The 23,492-nt window shown below is 36.9% G+C and overlaps 1 protein-coding gene across 4 annotated transcripts in view; it reads right to left on the reverse strand.

Moving 5' to 3' along the window:
- AGL (amylo-alpha-1, 6-glucosidase, 4-alpha-glucanotransferase) overlaps positions 1–23,492 on the reverse strand; it is a 102,496-nt gene that overhangs the window by 20,862 nt on the left and 58,142 nt on the right. For all 4 annotated transcript variants that reach the window (XM_055584999.1, XM_055585000.1, XM_055584997.1 and 1 more), the window contains exons 18-27: positions 23,003–23,127; positions 22,802–22,914; positions 22,568–22,702; positions 17,069–17,199; positions 13,358–13,494; positions 12,981–13,114; positions 11,917–12,092; positions 7,877–7,979; positions 5,453–5,678; positions 4,147–4,258 (exon numbers count right to left, since the gene is read on the reverse strand). In XM_055584999.1, the coding sequence (XP_055440974.1) occupies positions 4,147–4,258; positions 5,453–5,678; positions 7,877–7,979; positions 11,917–12,092; positions 12,981–13,114; positions 13,358–13,494; positions 17,069–17,199; positions 22,568–22,702; positions 22,802–22,914; positions 23,003–23,127 (1,392 nt within the window). The remainder of the gene's footprint in view (positions 1–4,146; positions 4,259–5,452; positions 5,679–7,876; positions 7,980–11,916; positions 12,093–12,980; positions 13,115–13,357; positions 13,495–17,068; positions 17,200–22,567; positions 22,703–22,801; positions 22,915–23,002; positions 23,128–23,492) is intronic.

Consider the following 23,492-nt stretch of genomic DNA (forward strand, 5'->3'; position numbering starts at 1 on the left):
ATGTGCTTCATTCAGTCCAGTGTTTCTCATGATGTACTCTGCATATAAGTTAAATAAGCAGGGTGACAATACACAGCCTTGACGGACTCCTTTCCCTGTTTGGAACCACTCTGTTGTTTCATGTCCAGTTCTAAAGTTGCTTCCTGACCAGCATACAGATTTCTCAAGAGACAGGTCAGGTGGTCTAATTACCCATCTCTTGAAGAATTTTCCATAGTTTGTTGTGATCCAAACAGTCTTTGGCATAGTCAATAAAGTAGATGTTTTTCTGGAACTCTCTTGCTTTTTCGATGATCCAGCAGATGTTGGCAATTTGATCTGTCTATGATTTGATCTGGCAATTTGATCTAAATCCAGCTTGAACATCTGGAAGTTCACGGTTCATGTACTGTTGAAGCCTGGCTTGGAGAATTTTGAGTATTACTTTACTAGCGTGTGAGATGAGTGCAATTGTGCGGTAGTTTGTGCATTCTTTGGCATTGCCTTTCTTTGGGATTGTAATGAAAACTGATCTTTCCCAGTCCTGCGGCCACTGCTGAGTTTTCCAAAGTTGCTGGCATATTGAGTGCAGCACTTTTACAGCATCATCTTTAGGATTTGAAATAGCTCAACTGGAATTCCATCACCTCCACTAGCTTTGTTCGCAGTGATGTTTCCTAAAGCCCACTTGACTTCACATTCCAGGATGTCTGGCTCTAGGTGCCTGATCATACCATCATGATTATATGGGTTGTGAAGATCTTTTTTGTACAGTTCTTCTGTGTATTCTTGCCACTTCTTCTTAATATCTTCTGCTTCTGTTAGGTCTATACCATTTCTGTCCTTTATTGTGCATATCTTTGCATGAAATGTTCCCTTGGTATCTCTATAATTTTCTTGAGGAGATCTCTAGTCTTTCTCATTCTATTGTTTTCCTCTATTTCTTTGCACTGATCTCTGAGGAAGGCTTTCTTATCTCTCCTTGCTATTCTTTGGAACTCCACATTCAAATGGGTATATCTTTCCTTTTCTCCTTTGCTTTTCATTTCTCTTCTTTTCACAGTTATTTGTAAGGTCTCCTCAGACAACCATTTTGCCTTTTTGCATTTCTTTTTTTTGGGGATGGTCTTGATCCATGTCTCCTGTACAATGTTACAAATCTCTGTCCATAGTTCTTTAGGCACTCTGTCTATCAGATCTAATCCTTTGAATCTATTTGTCACTTCCACTGTATAACTGTAAGGGATTTGATTTAGGTCATACCTGAATGGTCTAGTGGTTTTCCCTACTTTCTTCAATTCAGAAAACAGTCTGGCAATTTCTTATAAAACAAATCATGTATATACCATATGACCGCATTATTGGAAACAGTACATGAATCATGAACTTCCAGATGTTCAAGCTGGATTTAGAAAAGGCAGAGGAACCAGAGATCAATTTGCCAACATCCGCTGGATCACTGAAAAAGCAAGAGAGTTCCAGAAAAACATCTACTTCTACTTTATTGACTATGCCAAAGCCTTTGACTGTTTGGATCACAACAAACTATGGAAAATTCTTCAAGAGATGGGATACCAGATCATCTGACCTGCCTCTTGAGAAATCTGTATGCAGGCCAGGAAGCAACTTTAGAAATGGACATGGAACAACAGAGTGGTTTCAAACAGGGAAAGGAGTCCATCAAGGCTGTATATTGTCACCCTGCTTATTTAACTTATATGCAGAGTACATCATGAGAAACACTGGGCTGGATGAAGCACAAACTGGAATCTAGATTCCTGGCAAAAATATCAATAACCTCAGATATGCAGATGACACCACCCTTATGGCAGAAAGCAAAAAAGAACTAAAGAGCCTCTTGATGAAAGTGAAAGAGGAGGGTGAAAAAGTTGGCTTGAAACTCAACATTCAGAAAATGAAGATCATGGCATCCGGTCCCATTACTTCATGGCAAATAGATGGGGAAACAGTGGAAACAGTGACAGACCTTACTTTTTTGGGCTCCAAAATCAGTGCAGATGGTGACTGCAGCCATGAAATTAAAACACACTTGCTCCTTGGAAGAAAAGTTATGACCAAACTAGATAGCATATTAAAAAGCAGAGACATTACATAAAAACAAAGATCCATCTAGTCAAGGCTATGGTTTTTCCAGTAGTCATGTATGGATGTGAGAGTTGTAAAAAGAATGCAGAGCGCCAAAGAATTGATGCCTTTGAACTGTGGTGTTGGAGAAGACTCTTGAGAGTCCCTTGGACTGCAAGGAGATCCAACCAGTCCATCCTAAAGGAAATCAGTCCTGAATATTCATTGGAAGGACTGATGCTGAAAGTGAAACTCCAATACCCTGGCCACCTGATGGGAAGAACTGACTCATTGGAAAAGACCCTGATGCTGGGAAAGATTGAAGGCGGGAATAGAAGGGGACGACAGAGGATGAAGTGGTTGGATGGCACCATTGACTCAATGGACATGAGCTTGAGTAAACTCCGGGATTTGGTGACGGACAGGGAGGCCTGGTGTGCTGCAGTCCATGGGGTCGCAAAGTTTTGGACATGACTGAGTGACTGAACTGAACTGACTGGGAATTTCTCCCAGAAGAATGAAAACTTATGTTTACACAAAAACCTGTATATGTTCACAGCAACTCTATTTGTATTAGTCAAAAGAATGAAAACAATCCAAATGTCCTTCAAAAGATGAAAGATATATCCATAAAATGGAATACTACTTAGCAGTAAAAAGTAATAAAATATTGACATATGCAGGAACTTGGATGGTTTTCAAGGGGAATTATATGTAACTATATATATATATATATACACACACACACACACACAGTATACACATACTACATATAACTTATGTACATTTATATATATTATAGGTTACATACTATACAATTGTATTTACCTACATTCTCAAAATGCCAAAACTATAGAGATGTAGAACAGACTGGCAATTGCCAGAGATCAAGGATGTTTGACGTGACTATAAAGGATAGCACAGGAAAAACCTTTGTGGAGTTGGAATAGTCCTGTGTCTTGACTGTGGCAGAGGTTACATGAAGTTATACATGGCATCAAATTGCACAGAAGTACACACACACACAAATGAGTTAATGTAAAACTGGTAAAAATGGAAATATTTCTATAGGTGAATTAACAGTATTATACTGGTATCTCTCTCCTGATCATGATATTGCCCTACAGTTACATAAGATGTCCTCATTGCGGGAAGATGGATGAAGGGTTCAGGATACTCATGTATCATTTTTGTAATTTTATATCAGTCCCCAATTCTTTCAAAACTGAAAAGTTAAAAAGACTATTTGTGCATAAAAAAATGTGTATTTCATAAGAGTACATTAGTATACAACAAACCCCACTGGAATATCTCTAAGGGGAATGGGTAATAAAATGAAATAAATTGTTAGCCTTGCATTGGCTAATGATGATGAGTTTGTGCCATAAAAACCGGAATATGATGAACTTCAAAGATGTTAAACTGTATATTGATTTTAACTCTGAATACAAATAAACATCTTTATAAGAGCCCAAATTACAAGGGCAGACAAACTATGGATGAAATCCTAGCTCTGCCACTTAGCAGTTCTGTAGACTCTGGGCAAGCTACTCTGCTTCAGCCATCTTATCAATAAAAACGAGAACAATGAAACTCATCCCCAACGTTCTTAGCAGTGTTTGTTAAATGGAAATAACATAGGTAAAGTAGTTAGCACAGTGCCTAGCACATAGTAAGCACTCAATTATTAGCAATTATTATTATGATTATAAATGTAAGCACCAAATTGGTTTTGGTGCTTTCAAAGTTGGCTGACAAAGGATATAAAATTTTATCTTTCCTCCAGAAACTAAAACTAAATTGGCAAGATCAGAAACTCTTAACCTTTTTCATTGTTATATTCTGAAGTTTTATACACAAATAAAATACTTGTTGAATAAATGAACAATTACAAGGTTTAATTTCCTCTCATCACTAAATCTTTATTAGGTACCTAAAGTTATGTACCTTCATGGGACTTCCCTGGTGGTCCAGCAGTTAAGACTCTGTACTCCCATTGCACGGGGTGAGGGTTCAATCCCTGGCCAAGGAACTAGGATCCCACATGCCGCACAGCGTGGCCAAAAAAAAAAAGTTATGTACCTTCATCCTTCATGTTCCGATCTATCTGTGGACCAGCATTCCTTTCTCGGAACTGTATGCCCTGCATGTGTCTTTGCATAGCTTCCTGTATTACTTCAAACAATGGTTGATCCTGTTTGAAACATGGATGTTACCTCTGTTAGAAATTACATTTTTCTTATCTTCTTCCAAATTCTACAACTGAAGTTTTGTGAAAACATGTATTTTTCCTTAAAAGAAGAAATAGGGATCAGGGGTGGGACTGGGGAAAGCAGCAGCCTTTATACATCATATAATACAGCAGACCTTTGGCATGTGAATATTTAACATACTGTAGTTTTAACTATAAATTTCTGTGACATGAAATAATCTGTAATTCTGCTGATACATGAAAAAGAATCTTGTGAGTTGTGATCTGTTAAACAGTTCAACTAATAAGCAAATCCAGCTTATTATGCAGAAATCCAAGTTTTAAACTGGCATTGTTCCAATTCATCCACATACATAGCAATGGAGACAAATTATATACTAAAATGGTAATACGTTTACATTAAAAAATTTGGGGACAAATATTCTTCAAACACTTCATGATATAAACATCGTAGAGCTAGCCCTGAGGTAGCCTAGAAGCCCTCCACCCAAGTAAACTGTAACATAAATGCAGACCAGATGTGGCAAAAGTACAATATTCTGTACATTCTTGACTGGGGAAAAAACATACACAAATGTTTATTCATTCTGCACTGCACATAAGAGAAACTCTGAACTCCCTGGATTGGCAGCCAAGGCTCTCCACAATCTGGCCCCCACTTTCCACAATCCCTTACTACCTGGCAGGTGCCCTACACAAAAAGCCAAACACTAGATGGAGCAGTATGTCCTAAGCTGTGCTTCAATCCACCCTGTGCTTTTATTATTCTTTTCATCTTTAATGTCTTCTCATAATTTCCCTCATCTCTGATGAAATCCTACTCACCTTCTGAGGTTAGTTTAGGTGAAATTTTAATTATTTTCTGTAGTCCTCCCTGATCCCACTAAGAGATCATCTCTCTTTCTTTTATGAGACTAAAAGAGGCACTTCCCATATATTTCTTTTTGCAATGATCGTATTATTAATATATACATTATCACCTCTTCTACCGTGTTGCAAGCTCATTAGGTAAAGAGTAAGTCATCTCTGCAGTCTCTCACCGTAGCAGCAGGTGCTAAATAAATACCAATATCTGAAGAATTGTAAGACTCAGATTCTTAATTACATGTACTTTTATCAGATCAGTCGCTCAGTAAACTTATTCAGGAAAAAATTATTTTAAGAAATGATCTTTACCACTGTGCCGGCAGACAAAGGAACAGAGTCATCTGTAGGATACATTCTGGAAACCGGGCAGTTGAGAATGTCCAGGCCATTTGGAACCATTTTACAATAGTCCTGAACACACTGCAGCCACCACCACACAGCATCCCGGCAGTTGTATCTGGCGTGAGCTCCTTCACCCAGGAGATTAGGAATGAGGCCATGTCTCAGGGTACTAGCAAATGCTAAAATGATATTCCTAAAACAACATAAGTAGGTGAATCATTCGACATGAAAATCACTTAAAAAACTAAAGGCAAAAAAGTCACTTTGGGTGATAATTATTTTTTATTCTTTTCTCTTATTTCTTTGTATTTTCATTCAGAAAGTGGTTGTAATATAGAATAAGCACTGAATTAAAAGTCAGGAACCTTGATCTTCACCTTGCCTTCTTCTCTAACAATCTGTATGACTTATCCTCTGGGAGAGTTTTTTTTCATCTGTGGAGTTTGGGACCAGGTGATTTTTAAGGTCCCTCATAACTCTAGATTTTGCTTTTGAAAACCCTAGTATTTCCAAAGAACAGGAATTTTATGATCTTAAATGGCAGATACCAAAAATAAAGCAAACATATAAGAAAATTAAAAACATAATTGAAAAACATAATTCATTTTAAAAAACTTGTAGAGACTATTTTATCTTTCAACACATCATTCTACCATCATATACCAAATGACAGCTTTGTAAGATGGCATGGTTCTAAAAAGAGCATGAAACTGAGAACTAAGAAGACGGAGATTTAAATCCTAGTGCTGCCATCTGGATAACCTTGGAAAAGTCATTTAAAGTCTTTTTTTTGCTAAAACCATTTAAAAATTTAATTCTGTGTATCAGGTAATACCTCTCAAATAATTGTGTAAAAGGAGCTTTTTTCATTTTCTGCAGTACAAAAGTGTTAGTGTGGAGCGTGACACTTCCAGTTAATAAAAGGTCAGAATACTAGCAAACCAGAACAGAACAATTATCCAGAACATGTCATACACATGGAAGTTGAGTAAAAAGTCCTCTGTCCATTAACATCTCTGCAGAGGGTGGAAGCAGAACTATCTGTGGTAGAGACAGCCATATGTCCACCAAAATGGCTTTCCTAAAGGTCCCAGTCAGATGACGGCATTCTCCAGGAAGAAAAAAAAAAAATTAACTGCATGGAACAGGAGTGTTTTCCCCAGGCTCTCTTTCCCTCTCTGCCAGCTGACTGGAGAGAACCCAGAGGTCCTGGAAGATTGTATATCATGCAGATAAAGGAGGCTATATCCCTTGGAGGCTATATCCCTTAACCACCATGTGGAAAACCGCCTCTTGAACACCCATATAGGATCAGAAGATCATAAATTTTGTTTATGAAAAGCCCTTGAAATGTAATGGCTTATAATTTATAGTAGTTAGCACTACTCTAACAAACATATTATTATCTTCTGGGAAATCTTCTAGATAAGGGGTAGGCAAACTATTTTTCTGTAAAAGGCCAGACGTAAATATTTTAGGCTTTGTTGACCTTGCATAGTGTGATCACGCATTCTTCTTCTTCTTTCAATAATTCTTTAAAAAGGTTAAAACCATTCTTAGCTCACAGGTCATATAAAACAGGTGACATCAAAACAAAAACATAAAAAAAAATACTTTTTTTGCTACAGATTTTAACTTGTAGAGCAGTGATTTCAAACTTCAGTCTTAGGCCACTGGAAATCACCTGAAGCCCCTGCAAAAACACAGATTTCCGTCTGTCAACTCTGCCTTTCCACCTCCAGGTTCAGACTCAGGGAGTTCAGCACAGGGACCAAGAATTTGCATTTCTAACAAGTTGTCAGATGATGGTAATACTGATTTATGGAACACTATACAACACTGCTGTAGAGCTTTTCTTTTCTACCTTTGATAAATTTATTTATAGTATTGTGACGTAGAGAACACCATTTTAAGTCTAGAAAACATAAAACTGGAGGTTATGAGGTCTGCACTAAAAAGAAGGAAACCTGATATTATAATTCTCTTTACAGGACTTTGTCATTATGGAAGAACAAAAAATGGAAGACTTTCCAATTTTACCTAAAAGTCATCTGCATTCTTATACTTAATTCAGGCACAGACATTTTACTCTTTAGTGAGCGATGTTTGTAACATGGTTACACAATTCTTAGTTTTTCCTGAAATAAAGTAGCAAATGCTGAAGATAACCTGATCTGTAATGTGAAGTATTAGAATTTGGTAACTTCAAAGATTGTCACACCTTTGAAATTCTATGATCCTATTAAATGAACACACAACAAATAAAAATCACACCTCAGGAAAATGTGCCTACCTACCAAATGTTGAGAATAGATGAATAAGAAAGGTCTGAAGAGCACTGAAAAACACTAAGACATAAACTTGCATTGCAACTTTTTAAAGATTTCCTACCTGGCCTCCAAATAGCGTCCAGTAATCAGCAATAGACCTCTAAGGGCAATAAAAGTATCCCTTCCCCAGCAGCGGAAAATACCAGCAGAGAAGTGAGGTAAGCCTAACAGAAAACACAGCAGAGTAATCTATTAACCTCAGTATACACAAGCCTACGAACTCCACGACTATAGACTGAGCTGCTCTAAACTTTGGGGTTAAGGAGGAGGTGAAAAGAGTCTTCAAACTCTCTTAAAATTATCTCAGAATGTATGGTTATTCTTATGTCTACTTCTGTGTGATGAAGTTCCATAATCGTCTCTGATTCTTAAAGGAATCTGTCACCCAAAATAGACTAAGAATCAGTGCTACAGAGTGATGTTTATTTGAACTGGTTAGAATGTGTGAGTTTTTAAACACAGACTTTCTTTTAGCAAATTAAAGATTAAAATCAGAGATCAAATATTTAACACATGAAGAAACACTCAATATAGTAATAATGATATATTTAAAAAGGTTCTACCTGCAGTTTGAAGGCAACAAATTAATCTAAATATGGAGTGATTACCTTAATGACAAATAATTGCATGTTTATGGATCTATCACTCTAGGGCTATTACTTCATCACCAAATTTCCCATTAACTTAAAACCACTTAAAAGTGTCACAGTTTGTTAGAAACAACTTTTACAGGTGAAAACAAGGATTTCAGATGTTAAATCACTTGAAAACTTTAGGTAACTACAGGCTTTATGCAGAAAGTAAAACAGAATGACCATAGATAAAATCTAAAATTTTACTTTTATATTTAGTTTGGTTTCTTATGAAATGTGAAAAGAAATACAATTGTTATATGTAACAATCAGCAGGAAAGTAAAGCAAAGGAAATTAGCATTTCACTAAAAAAAAATGTGCTAAAGTATACATGTAACAGAAATTTCAGGGAAGAAAAACTCAGCTCATAAATAAAACATTCACAGCATTCATTTATAACTATTTTCTAAACACTTAACACTATCTGACATTATTTTGTCTGTCTTCTGGTTTGTTGAATGAATGTCCCTCCCCAGTAGAAAATACGACCCATGATAACAGAAACCTCATTAACCTTATTTGCCAAGTTATATCACTGAAAACTGAAGCTAGTATATATCACTATGAAAATGTATTGGATAAATGAAATAGAAGATTAATTATAAAACGCAAATTGAGAGGTGAGAGAATTTGACTAAGGAAAAATATTGGCAATACTTCACAATTAAAGTTTCTGTTTGTTAGGTCTTCACCTTGGAGAAAGACATTATTTTCTTCGGTTAGGAAAAGATCAGAACTAAAGATAACATCAGACATTTCTTTCTTATTTTCTCCCAAATAGTGGTATAAAATTTCCCTAAACACTTTTATATGGTTTATACACAGTTAGACTTCCCAGGTGGTGTAGTGGTAAAAATCTGCCTGCCAAACAGGAGGTGCAGGTTTGATCCCTGGGTTAGGAAGATGCCCTGGAGAAGGAAACGGCAACGCATTTCAGTATTCTTGCCGGGAAAATTCCATGGACAGAGGAGCCTAGTGGGCTACAGTCCACGTGGTGGCAAGGAGTCAGACACTACTGAGCAACTGAGCACCAACATACATGGTTGACATACAGTTTATATATATGGTCGATGATGGTACTGATGACAGCAGGGAGTATATATATATATAGTACTCCATGTTGCACAGATTTCCTGGTACTTAACCCACTTAACACTTGGCATAAAATGTAAGTATAGACAGATCCAAGGGTATGTTTGAGTTGGTATGCCCTGAATACAGGCACTCTTGTTAAAAAGTCAAAACTAAAACCTCTAGCATGGATGTGTGGAAATATTTGTATTCACTAAAACATTTTTTAAATTAATTAATTAACTTTATTTTTGGCTGTGCCGAGTCTTCAGTTGCTGCATAGGCTTTTCTCTAGTTGCAATGAGCAGGGACTATTTTCTAGTTGCAGTATATGGGCTTCTCATTGCAGTGGTTTCTCTTGTTGCAGATCATGGGCTACAGGGCACGTGGGCTCCAGCAGTTGCGGCTCATGGGCTCTAGAGCACAGGCTCAGTAGTTGTGGCTTAGCTCCTTCATGGCACGTGGGATCTTCCTGGACCAGGGATTGAACCTGTGTCTCCTGCATTGGCAGGCAGATTCCCAGGGAAGCCCTATATTAACTTTTTGAACTTTCAGAATATATGACTTACAGATCACACATCTTCTGAATAATTTCTACCTTGTCAATTAATGTAAAAGTTTAAAATTATACACATATTTTGTATCACTGTTAGAAAAGGAAGGTATTCTTGGCCTTTGTATCATTTAAAAATGAAACCAAGAAATCTATCTGCAAATCCAAATACAGTCCTATATATTGTTAATATGGAATACACAAAACTCTCCTTTTGGATGCTAGAAAGAAATACCAGAACTTCTATCCATATTAATAAACTATATTTTTAGTTTTTCTTTTTGTTTTATATTGTTCTTGATATGTAAACATACCAAGTATAATAGCATATGAGTATATCATTTATGATCTCAATATATTTATTTTGGGAGTGTTTAACAACAGAAGTGGATAATCAAAAATGTTGAGATCACTGTTTTATATAATAGGCTTCTAAACAATAGGCTTTAAAATCAAATTCTGCATTTTTTCCACAATGTTCTTATTCAGTCTTAAGACCATCTGCTATGGGTAAGTACCAGAAGGATATCAAATAGTTGAGTGAAAATCTAAAACACATATAATTAAAATATTCAGAAGGTTCATATAATCCTTCTAAGTTAAATGTTAATTTCTTTTTTAGTTGTTGGGTCCTAGTAGGTCATTTTTATTAGTTTGGCCACCTCATGCGAAGAGTTGACTCATTGGAAAAGACTGATGCTGGGAGGGATTGGGGGCAGGAGGAGAAGGGGATGACAGAGGATGAGATGGCTGGATAGCATAACCGACTTGATGGACGTGAGTTTGAGTGAATCCGGGAGTTGGTGATGGATAGGGAGGCCTGGCGTGCTGCAATTCATGGGGTCGCAAAGAGTCAGACACGACTGAGCTACTGAACTGAATGCAAATTTAAGGGTAAACTGAGGCAATCACATAGACAATACTGTTCCTTTCATCCTGCAACTGATATTTCTCAGTTTAGTTTGGAAGTTCTAAACTTCAGTGGACTCAAATATTAAATATGTTTTAGAAATAGCTTCGGAGAAGGCACTGGCACCCCACTCCAGTGCTCTTGCCTGGAAAATCCCATGGACGGAGGAGCTTGGTAGGCTGCAGTCCATGGGGTCGCTACGAGTCGGACACGACTGAGCGACTTCACTTTCACTTTTCACTTTCATGCATTGGAGAAGGAAATGGCAACCCACTCCAGTGTTCTTGCCTGGAGAATCCCAGGGACGGGGGAGCCTGGTGGGCTGCCAACTCTGGGGTCGCACAGAGTCGGACACGACTGAAGTGATTTAGCAGCAGAAATAGCTTGAAATTTATTAAAAAGAAACCATAAGCCTATTTTGCTGAGAATTATACCTGTTACTTGATTTGGGTTTTAAATATACTTTTAGGAAAGATGCTAATGGAGTTGGAAGCATTTAATTGCAATTAGAAACATAATAAAAATTATTTAGCATTTGTTTTGTGTTTTGTAACTTATAGAGGATCTTCACATGATCTCTTGGTAACTACAAGGCTGGGTAAATTTTTTATATTGGGGAAAAAAAGTATAATGTAATGGGAAAGGTAGTAAAACAGATTTGATTGAAAAATGCAAAATGTTGAGAGTTGGAAAAAATATACACGCAGAAGAAAGGGATTAACTGGCCACAATAAAAAATGCACATAAATAAATGTCTGGTGCACAGTGATACTTAAATAAAACCGTTATTACTTTTATAAATGTATGCCTGTGACATTTTACTATCCACTAACATAAAATCTTGGAAAACATCATGAGTTTTTAAAAATAAGCATTTCTTTATAATTTTCCTAGTACTGACTTACACATTTTAATCTTGTACATAATTTCTTACCTGCAGCTAGAGACACACAACACTGCTCCTTCTCCCTTGTGATCTCATTCAGCCTGCACGGCACATCAGTAAGGGAAGGTGAAAGAAGTGGCAGAGAAGAGAATCTTCCTACTCCACACATTTGGACTGAACCCAAGGAAAGGTGTTTCACAAAGGTAGAACCATTCTGAACAAAGCTGCAACAAAGTTATAGAGTTCAAAGTGTTATGGGAGAAATAAAAAATTTTTATTACTTATTCAAAAAAATTTATTAGGGTAAGAACACCTAATTTGAGAATCTACTTTTCTAAAGAGATTTTTAAGGGCACAACACCAATTGCTATTTACAGCCACAACGTTGTACGTTAGATCTCAAAAGTTACTCATCTTGCATACCTGAAATTTTATGCCTTATTGATTCAAAAAATTTTAGCAGTATTATTTTAGTTCTTTTTTTCTCTTCAAAAAGTTTCTCTATTCAAATGTATAGCAATGCTAAAATCGGTTAAACAGAATTTTAAATTTGGTAAAGGTTTCAGAACTGCCTTCATTTCACCCAGTATTGTATCTATTTAGCTGGCTTTAAAATGTTTATTGTAAAACAAATGGTAGAGTTGAAGGTTTATCCTTTCTGAAGTTATGCCCAAATTGCCTTGGCTGCTCGTCATTGGTACATTCCAGCCTGTGGTTTCACCTCAGGGAAATTCACTAATAAAGGCATATTTCATTTATAACAATAGCAGAATATTTTTCTATTCATTAATAAAAAATTAGAAAAAAATAGTATGTATAGATTTAAAAAATTTTATCCATTAACTTAACAACTTGAGGTATAGAGATAACACCAAGCAATTAGAATTTTCCATCAACATGTTTTTTAGCTTTATAGAATAGATTTTAATATCTAAGTTTGTTTTTGTCTGTTCCAGATTAAAGGATGTTAATACATTTTATTCCCACTTATTAACTTTTTCAGCTATATGCATGCATGACAATTCCTGATGTTTTGGTCTTTTTAAGACTGTATACACTGTATGTGGCTTCTACACAAACATGCCTATCCACTCAATCTTTGCTGGGTATACCTTGACATTTGCTTCCATGCTACATCCAGAAGAGTGGTGTATGCACCGATTAATATAGCATCAAAGTAACATGGGATAAGGTAACGTGGGATCTGCTTCAGGTAGAAGAACATAGCCTGCAACCATTTACCAACCTGTTATAAAAATAATTTTAAAAGTTAACTTGGTGTGCTTATAGGCTTGGATTTAAAAGCTAAATCCAAACATGCCACTGTACTATCTAGCAATCTATTAACCAGATTTTCACTTATAAGAACTGAAAGATGATGCAGAAGAAAATGTTTCAGGTTAGAAAACAACATAAACGTATATGTTAATATATATTTCTTACTGTGCTCCTCACCTTTTAATTTTTCGGACAATATAGCTTTACTTACTTCAGCAATAGTTCCTGACCGTGAAATAAGTCGGTTACTGACATAGTCAATCATCCAGTCTCCAGATCTCAAATTATCACAGAAGGGATGCCCCAAGTCATTCTTTGGTCTTATTTCTGCCAATACGGACATTAATCCTGAAAATTCAGAGAAATATCATACCAATTTAATCACTGGCAGAGTAGTTTGCTCTCACAGCCTGGCGACCTGCTGCTAGTCTCCAGTGACTGATGGTGAATATACACACAGCTAGAGACAAGAGCAGCAGAAACCTCAGTGGCTCTTCCCATGACGGGAGGGAAGTGTGGCAACACTGCCTTGAACCAAGATATAGGCAGGCTGATGGGGACTGTGGTCGGTCACATGAGCTATGCAGAGCTTTCCAAGATTCCTGTTTTCTGGGTTGGTCCTGCTCTTTTGAATTTTAATATTACAATATTCAAAGGCAATTGGCACAGCTTCCCTATCCTAAGGCATCTAGGGGCAGAAAACTGATAAGTTTGTCTTTTCACAGTTGAAAAGTGGTAGATTCATGAATATTCAAGCAAGATTTAAGAAAAATCATGGAACTGGCCCAGAGACAGCAAGATCACCTATGGTGATACTAAGAATAAAGTCTGTTCTGGAGAGAATCTTTGAAATATAACAGGAGTTTGTGTTGTTGTTTAGTTGCTAAGTTGTCTGACTCTTTTGGAACCTCATGGATTGGATCCTGCCACCAGGTTCTTCTGTCCATGGAATTTTCCAGGCAGAATACTGGAGTGGGTCACCATTTCCTTCTCCAGAGGATCTTCCCTACCCAGAGATAGAACCCTGTCTCCTGCATTGGCAGGTGGATTCTTTATTGCTGAGCCATCAGGGAAGACCATAACAGGAGGTACTTGGAACTAAATGAAGTATCAAAATGAAGTATACAGACATATCCTCAAGTATCACTCAATTAGAAATATTAGAATTTCTATGCGTGTGTGTGTGTGTGTGTGCGCGCGCGCACTCAGTCGTGTCCGATTCTTTGTGACTCCATGTACTGTAGCCCATCAGGCTCCTCTGTTCATGGAATTTTCCAGGCAAGAATACTGGAGTGGGCTGTCATTTCTTACTCCAGGGCATCTTCCTGACCCAGGTATTGAACCTGCATCTCTTAAGTCATCTGCATTGGCAGGCAGATTCTTTACCATTGTGCCATAGAAATTTTTGGGCTTCACAGGTGGCTCAGTGGTAAGAGGATCCGCTTGCCAATGCAGGAGATGTAGTATGTTCAATCCCTGGGTCAGGAAGATCCCCTGGAAGAAATGGCAACTCACTCCAGTATTCTTGCCTGGAGAATCCCATGGACAGAGGAGCCTGGCAGGCTATAATCCATAGGATTGCAAAGAATTTCTATGTATATATAACATATTGCTATTTCAATGACAGATAGCTAGAACAATAATACTTCTTTCCATCACTTAATAGGGTAGTAATTTAAAATTATATTGGCTTCACTGACTTCATTCCAAATAAATTTATTTAGTTAGTTAGAATTCAATTACTTTTATTGTGTAAAATAAGCATGTTTTGAAAATTTAAAGTTAAATATATAAATTAAGATATTACTGTTACAAGAAGTAGGGAAGGGGAATTCGGGTTAGAGAAGAGAAAGGTCAGTGAAATGGTTAAGTGTGATTTGAGTAATCTCCTGGGTGTTCATTGGAAGGACTAATGTTGAAGCTGAAACTCCAATACTCTGGCCACCTGATGCGAAGAGCTGACTCATTTGAAAAGACCCTGATGCTGGGAAAGATTGAGGGCAGGAGGAGAAGGGGATGACAGAGGATAAGATGGTTGTATGGTATCACTCCTGAGTTGACTCCGGGAGTTGGTGATGGACAGGGAGGCCTGGCGTGCTGCGGTTCATGAGGTTGCAGAGTCGGACACAACTGAGCGACTGAACTGAACTGAGGTTGTTATTAAAAGCCTACTGGAAATACAAGGTGATTGTTGGAAATATTAAACAGCCAGAGGAAATACGGATTGGTATAGAGTAAAAAAAATAAATCAAATAAGGGCAATTATATTTAGAACGACCGAGAAAAATAATTTCATGAAGAAGTAGTAGGAAAGTAGAAAGTTTAGTTATGTCTATGACTATACTTCAGAGAAGGCGATGGTACCCCACTCCAGTACTCTTGCCTGGAAAATCCCATGGACGGAGGGACCTGGTGGGCTGCAGTCCATGGGGTCGCTAGGAGTCGGACACGACTGAGCGACTTCACTTTATTTTTTCACTTTCATGCATTGGAGAAGGAAATGGCAACCCACTCCAGTGTTCTTGCCTGGAGAATCCCAGGGACGGGGGAGCCTGGTGGGCAGCCGTCTATGGGGTTGCACAGAGTCGGACACGACTGAAGTGACTTAGCAGCAGCAGCAGCAGCATAACTATACTTAATTAATTATAAGGAACATAAAGGCGACAAAAGAAGTTCATAAAAGTACAGTCTTTTCAGGCAAGTAGAAAAAGGAATTTAACATCTCAGAATGAAAATGGAGTAGATATTTGCTTATGGCTGGTAACACGTTCATTTCTTTATTACAGCACAAAATAAAAAATGAGAATATTTCAGAAAAAATGTCATAAACATAAAAAGTCTTAAAATTTTTTATTGAAAGCTTCTTACGTGCTTGATTTAGCAGAAGGTATGAAGGCTAAAAACAAGAATCCTTCAAAAGGCAAACACTATTCTTCTAAGGGTACAGTCCACTTAGTGGAGTTTGATAGCTAGTTATCACTGAATACTTACTATGAACTAACCACTCACTGTCTAACTACTTTATACATATTAACTCATTTAATCCCAACAGTAAGCCCTTGTGGTAAACACTATTTTTATTTCCATTTTACAGATGACAAAATTGAGCCACAATTTACCATATAATTAAAGCTAGTCAGTGCAACCCATAGTTTGGTTCTAAAGCCTATTTCTTGATCATGATAAAACATTCACAAAAAATAGTATATTAATTATTAAAATAAAGCAATAAATTCCAAGGGCTAATCAGAGATATAATAGATAAATACAATGGGTGTGGAAGACAAAGAAATTACTGTGAAATCAATAATTAATGAAGGATTTGTGGAAGATGTAAGAATTGAATTGGTCCTTAAAGACGGGAGATGTACAAAGACATTAGGAGTCGAAAAGGAGCCTTGTTAAATTGTAAACTTCATGAACCAGGAATATATGTGAAGTAAACCAAATTTCCTAAATAAAAATCTAAGAAAATATGGCTAAAAATGAATTAAGCTGACAGTTAAATATTTAGTTCCTTTATCTCAGTTTACAACTACTCTAACTACAAAATATTTAACTAAAAGTTCTCTTTGTAGGATAAAGCAAATAGGCAATAAAAAAATTTCCAGTTATATGAAAAAAGATGACTATACTTACAACCTAGTCCCATTTGGGGCCCAAATGAATAATCTCATTTAATCCTCACAAAAGTCTATGAATTAGACTTTTAATTAGTCTATTCACATGTTATGGAGGCAGAAGTTGGGGCACAGAGAATTTAAGTTACTTGTCAGAGGTCAATCAATGAGTAGGTGGCAGAGCCATGATTTGAATCCAAGCAGTTGAACTCTGAGCCCATACTCTTATTTCTATAAGGAAGATACCACATGACCCTAAAAAAATACCCCTGAAAAGCTTCACCATCTTTATACTTGCTTACCTTGAAGACCTGCATATTTAAGAGGTAACCAGTTTGGTATGTTATAACATCCTCCACCATCTTCTTGTTCTTCTGATTCACATCGGTAAAGTACCTGATTTAGCTCAGCCAAAGTTAATCTAGAGGCAATACTAAAAATTGGAAAATAAAGAAAACTGGTTAAAAATAATGAAATTCCACTCGCTCTCAATAAAAATAAAGAAGAAAATCTGAACCATAACCATAAAATGTCTTAGAAATGTATGTTTTAGGAACTCAGCATTATACTATACATTGTAAGCAGTACACATTATAAACAACAATTAAAGAACAAACACGCTAAAAACTCAATTAGAAGTAACACTTCTTCCAAGACAAGCAATTAATCAAGTGCTAAATTTTATTAGTTAGAAGTACACTGAAAAAATCTTTTGGCTGTTATACCCTTTATCTTTTAAATTTGTGTTTTTAATCTTTCTATTTCAGACTTAGTCTTTTTTCTCCTTTATATTCTCCTATGTGTGACAAGCACTTTTATACTGATTATCTTAAACTCAAAATAATTATCAAAGGACCCGTAAAAGGACAATCAAAAGTCACAGTTAACTACCTTATAAATCATGTGTTATTCTACTGTTGCCTCTCTCTCCTTTTCCTTTCTGTCCTTTCCTAAAGTTGCACTACCTTTCAGATTCGTTGTTCAAAGAACTAAGATTTTCTTAAAGTTGTTTCTTGATAATGATCAGAATACAGAAACTAACTCTCATGGCCTTAGTTTCAACAAAGGTTCAGTTAGCAGTGAGATTGTGCAAGGGACCACACCTACCTGAATGCAACTGAAACCCTACTTTCTTGCATTTCTGATTACTCAGGTAAATTCACCTTATATAACTGAAATATCATGAATAGTATGTGAACACATATTTTCTTGAAAATATTCTCTTTTTTCTCATTTACTTCTGTCTCAACTTAGAACATGACTTAGTGACTAAACCACCACCATCAACTTAGAAAACTGTCAGCTGTGCTGTGTTCCCTCTGTCTCTGCTAGCTTCCCTCCTCTCTCCTGGGACTGACTCTTTGTGAGTCAAGAGTGAGTTAAATCAGCAGCCTCAGTACCAACTCCATTCTACTGCAGTACTTACCAACATGTAGCCAGTGAACTCCTTGCAGAAAGCCCAGAGATATATCTATGCACCTATGGACACCTTATCTTTGACAAAGGAGGCAAGAATATACCATGGAGAAAATACAATCTCTTTAACAAGTGGTGCTGGGAAAACTGGTCAACCACTTGTAAAAGAATGAAACTAGAACACTTTCTAACACCATACACAAAAATAAACTCAAAATGGATTAAAGATCTAAATGTAAGACTAGAAACTATAAAACTCCTAAAGGAGAACATAGGCAAAACACTCTCCGACATAAACCACAGCAGGATCCTCTATGACCCACTTCCCAGAATATTGGAAATAAAAGCAAAAATAAACAAATGGGACCTAATTAAACTTAAAAGCTTCTGCACAACAAAGGAAACTATAAGCAAGGTGAAAAGACAGCCTCCAGAAGGGGAGAAAATAATAGCAAATGAAGCAACGGACAAAGAATTAATCTCAAAAATATACAAGCAACTCCTACAGCTCAACTCCAGAAAAATAAACGACCCAATCAAAAAGTGGGCCAAAGAACTAAACAGACATTTCTCCAAAGAAGACATACAGATGGCTAACAAACACATGAAAAGATGCTCAACATCACTCATTATCAGAGAAATGCAAATCAAAACCACAATGAGGTACCATTTCACGCCAGTCAGAATGGCTGCGATCCAAAAGTCTACAAGCAATAAATGCTGGAGAGGGTGTGGAGAAAACGGAAACCTCTTACAGTGTTGGTGGGAATGCAAACTAGTACAGCCACTATGGAGAACAGTGTGGAGAATCCTTAAAAAACTGGAAATAGAACTGCCATATGACCCAGCAACCCTACTGCTGGGCATACACACCAAGGAAACCAGAATTGAAAGAGACACGTGTACCCCAGTGTTCATCGCAGCACTGTTTATAATAGCCAGGACATGGAAGCAACCTAGATGTCCATCAGCAGATGAATGGATAAGAAAGCTGTGGTACATATACACAATGGAGTATTACTCAGCCATTAAAAAGAATCAATAGTGGTGATTACAAATATATCAAAAAAGATCTTCACAACCAAGATAATCATGATGGTGTGATCACTCAACTAGAGCCAGACATCCTGGAATGTGAAGTCAAGCGGGCCTTAGAAAGCATCACTACAAACAAAGCTAGTGGAGGTGATGGAATTCCAGTTGAGCTATTTCAAATCCTGAAAGATGATGCTGTGAAACTGCTGCACTCAATATGCCAGCAAATTTGGAAAACTCAGCAGTGGCCACAGGACTGGAAAAGGTCAGTTTTCATTCCAGTCCCAAAGAAAGGCCATGCCAAAGAATGCTCAAACTACTGCACAATTGCACTCATCTCACATGCTAGTTAAGTAATGCTCAAAATTCTCCAAGCTAGGCTTCAGCAATATGTGAACTGTGAACTTCCAGATGTTCAAGCTGGTTTTAGAAGAGGCAGAGGAACCAGAGATCAAATTGCCAACATCCGCTGGATCATGGAAAAAGCAAGAGAGTTCCAGAAAAACATCTATTTCTGCTTTATTGACTATGCCAAAGCCTTTGACTGTGTGAATCACAATAAACTGTGGAAAATTCTGAAAGAGATGGGAATACCAGACCACCTGACCTGCTTCTTGAGAAACCTATATGCAGATCAGGAAGCAACAGTTAGAACTGGACATGGAACAACAGACTGGTTCCAAATAGGAACAGGAGTACGTCAAGGCTGTATATTGTCACCCTGTTTATTTAACTTATATGCAGAGTACATCATGAGAAACGCTGGGCTGGAAGAAGCACAAGCTGGAATCAAGATTGCTGGGAGAAATATCAATAACCTCAGGTATGCAGATGACACCACCCTTCTGGCAGAAAGAGGAACTAAAGAGCCTCTTGATGAAGGTGAAAGAGGAGAGTGAAAAAATTGGCTTGAAGCTCAACATTCAGAAAACTAAGATCATGGCATCCGGTCCCATCACTTCATGACAAATAGATGGGAAACAGTGGCAGACTTTATTTTGGAGGGTGCCAAAATCACTGCAGATGGTGACTGCAGCCATGAAATTTAAGGACGCTTACTCCTTGGAAGGAAAGTTATGACCGACCTAGATAGCATATTGAAAAGCAGAGACATTACTCTGCCAACAAAGGTCTGTCTAGTGAAGGCAATGGTTTTTCCAGTAGTCATGTATGGATGTGAGAGTTGGACTGTGAAGAAAGCTGAGCGCTGAAGAACTGATGCTTTTGAACTGTGGTGTTGGAGAAGACTCTTGAGAGTCCCTAGGACTGCAAAGAGATCCAACCAGTTCATTCTAAAGGAGATCAGTCCTGGGTGTTCTTTGGAAGGACTGATGCTAAAGCTGAAACTCCAGGACTTTGGCCACCTCATGCAAAGAGTTGACTCAATGGAAAATACCCTGATGCTGGGAGGGACTGGGGGCAGGAGGAGAAGGGGACGACAGAGGATGAGATGGCTGGATGGTATCACTGACTTGATGGACGTGAATTTGAGTGAACTCCAGGAGTTGGTGATGGACAGGGAGGCCTGGCGTGCTGCGATTCATGGGGTCACAAAGAGTTAGACACGACTGAGCAACTGAACTGAACTGAACTGAACTGAAAAAGAATACCTTTGAATCAGTTCTGATGAGGTGGATGAAACTGGAACCTATTATACAGAGTGAAGTAAGCCAGAAAGAAAAACACAAATACTAACGCATATATGGAATTTAGAAAGATGGTAATGATAACCCTTTATGCGAGACAGCAAAAGAGTCAGATGTATAGAACAGTCCTTTGGACTCTGTGGGAGAGGGCAACAGCGGGATGATATGGGAGAAGGGCACTGAAACATGCAAATTATCACATGTGAAACAAATCACCAGTCCAGGTTTGATGCATGATACAGGGTGCCTGGGGCTGGTGCACTGGGATGACCCAGAGGGATGGGATGGGGAGGGAGGTGGGAGGGGGATTCAGGATGGGGAACACATGTACACCCATGGTGGATTCATGTCAATGCATGGCAAAACCAATACAATATTGTAAAGTAAAATAAATAAATAAAACTGAGATTAAAAAAAAAAAAAGAATCACCTGGAGAACATATTCAAGTGCAGATTCTTGTCCCAAGATAATCTTGGTAGCTCTGATGAGGAATGTGCTATTTTATAAATATGCCATAGAAGCACAAAACTGCTTCATCTCAGATTCTTAAAATAATGTATCTACTAAGTATGGCTTGAATTAAGAGTTAATATCCTTACTAATAAAAGCTCTTATAGAACAACAAAACCAACTGAACAGAACATAAAAGTGAACTAATATTTAAAAATGACATTTCACTAAATAAATACAAATGACTTAGGAACACAGAAATTAGCTTTATATTTAAAATAAATTGAGATGTAATTTTAAAGCACTTTATATTTACCAATTTGAATAGTAATAGCTAACACTTATTGATCACTGGTACTCTCTGTCAAACACTGTTCTGAGAGTCACTATATCTTCTAAGTAACTTGCCCAAAGTCTTACTTCTTACAGTTAATAAGTCTGAAATTGGATTTAAATCCAGGCAGTCTGGTCCCATCCTTTATGCTCTTAAACATTACATTATAATAACATATACTCAGTAAGGATGTGGGATACTAGACTTTTACATAGAGCTGAAAATATTAATATAATCTTTCTGGAAGGGATATGGCAGTATTAAAAGCCTCAAATATATGATAGTCTAACTCAGAAATTCCATTCCTGGAAATTATCCTAGTACTCATGATATATAACATACATTGAGCATTTGTTATGTGCCATGAATTGTGTTAAGTGTTTCATGTGCATTATCCAATTTAATACTTATAAAATCTAAGAGGTAGGAATTATTTTAAGCCTCATTTTCCAAATGAGGAAACCGAGATGAATAAAGTGTAAATAACTGGTCCAAGTTAAAGTGTCCAAAAAACGGAGACGGATGAAATAAACTATGGTATAGCCAGATATAAGAACAATGTATTGGCATTAAAAAAATGAAATGGTAAAGAGTATGATGCATGCAACCTAGTCTCAAATAGCTCAGAAAGATTGTATATGTATATATAAAGATGTGTATATACATATATATATGTATGTGTACATATGTATACATGTATATCTATCTAGAGACCATGTATGAGTGAGAGAACATGTGTGCACACAAATGATAAAGTAACAGGATAAAAGGTTAACAATAAATGATGCCAATACTGCTGGCCCTTGGACTATCCTTTGAGTAACAAGGATATAGAGAAGCCTTAAAACTGCTTAAATCAGGCTTGTGACAACTTATCATTATTAAAGCGGCAAATCTCCGTAAAATAAGGCATACTTACGAAGCAAAAGGAATTTTTAATATAGGATCTGCGTTGTCAACAGCAAGGCTCCCAGATTTAAAGTGAGGACTGAACTGTGTCAGATGATTTCGAAGAATTCCAACAGCAACTTGCGCATGTGGATCAAGACTAACTCTGAAAACATTAATTAAAATGTGGTTGATTTTTAGGAGTAATTTATTCAAAATTAACAGAATATATAAAATATTTTGAAGTCAATAGCTTGAACTCTACCTGAATATAATAACACTTCCTGGAGACAAATTTTCAAATTCTATTTCTTGAATATATTCATTGGGTCCTTTTGTAGTAACTCCAGCTTGCTTAACAATTTTACTTTCATTGAGCTTGAAAAAAAAATATAAAACCAGTCAATAAATAAGTCTAATGTCCTTAAAATGTTAAATACAGTAGTGAGATGAGAGTCCGAAGTACCTGAATATGTTCTCTAATTTCTACTGTGATGTTGGGTATTCCATTGATTGAATTAGCATCCTTCCTATAAGGTGCTGTATTTCTCTCAACAGTTCTAGCTTCAAGAACTACTTCTTCAATTTTGCCTAGGAATATATAAAAACTTTAACAAAATTTCACATTAAACCATCTGAAATTAAGAACTGCTAAAGGAGTTTTAAATCATTTAACTTAAAGCTGAATATATTAGCTAACTTAAAAAAAAGCAATCTGAGAGTAGATAATTCTACTTAACAAGCAGTTTTCATACATGCTTTTAAAAAATTAACAAAACTATTTAAAAGAGATGTCATCAAGTAATAATAGTTTAGCTCTGGGAAACAATGTGAAACCTTCCTAATATTGACAGGAGAGAAAGTAGATCACTTGAAAGGCTTACATTTTAAAAATGGAATATTTCAAAGACACAAAAGGCAGGGAAAAGTTAAACATCCAGATCCCACTACCTCGT

This window comes from Bubalus kerabau, chromosome 6, assembly GCF_029407905.1.
Source record: "Bubalus kerabau isolate K-KA32 ecotype Philippines breed swamp buffalo chromosome 6, PCC_UOA_SB_1v2, whole genome shotgun sequence".
Classification (NCBI taxonomy): domain Eukaryota; kingdom Metazoa; phylum Chordata; class Mammalia; order Artiodactyla; family Bovidae; genus Bubalus; species Bubalus kerabau.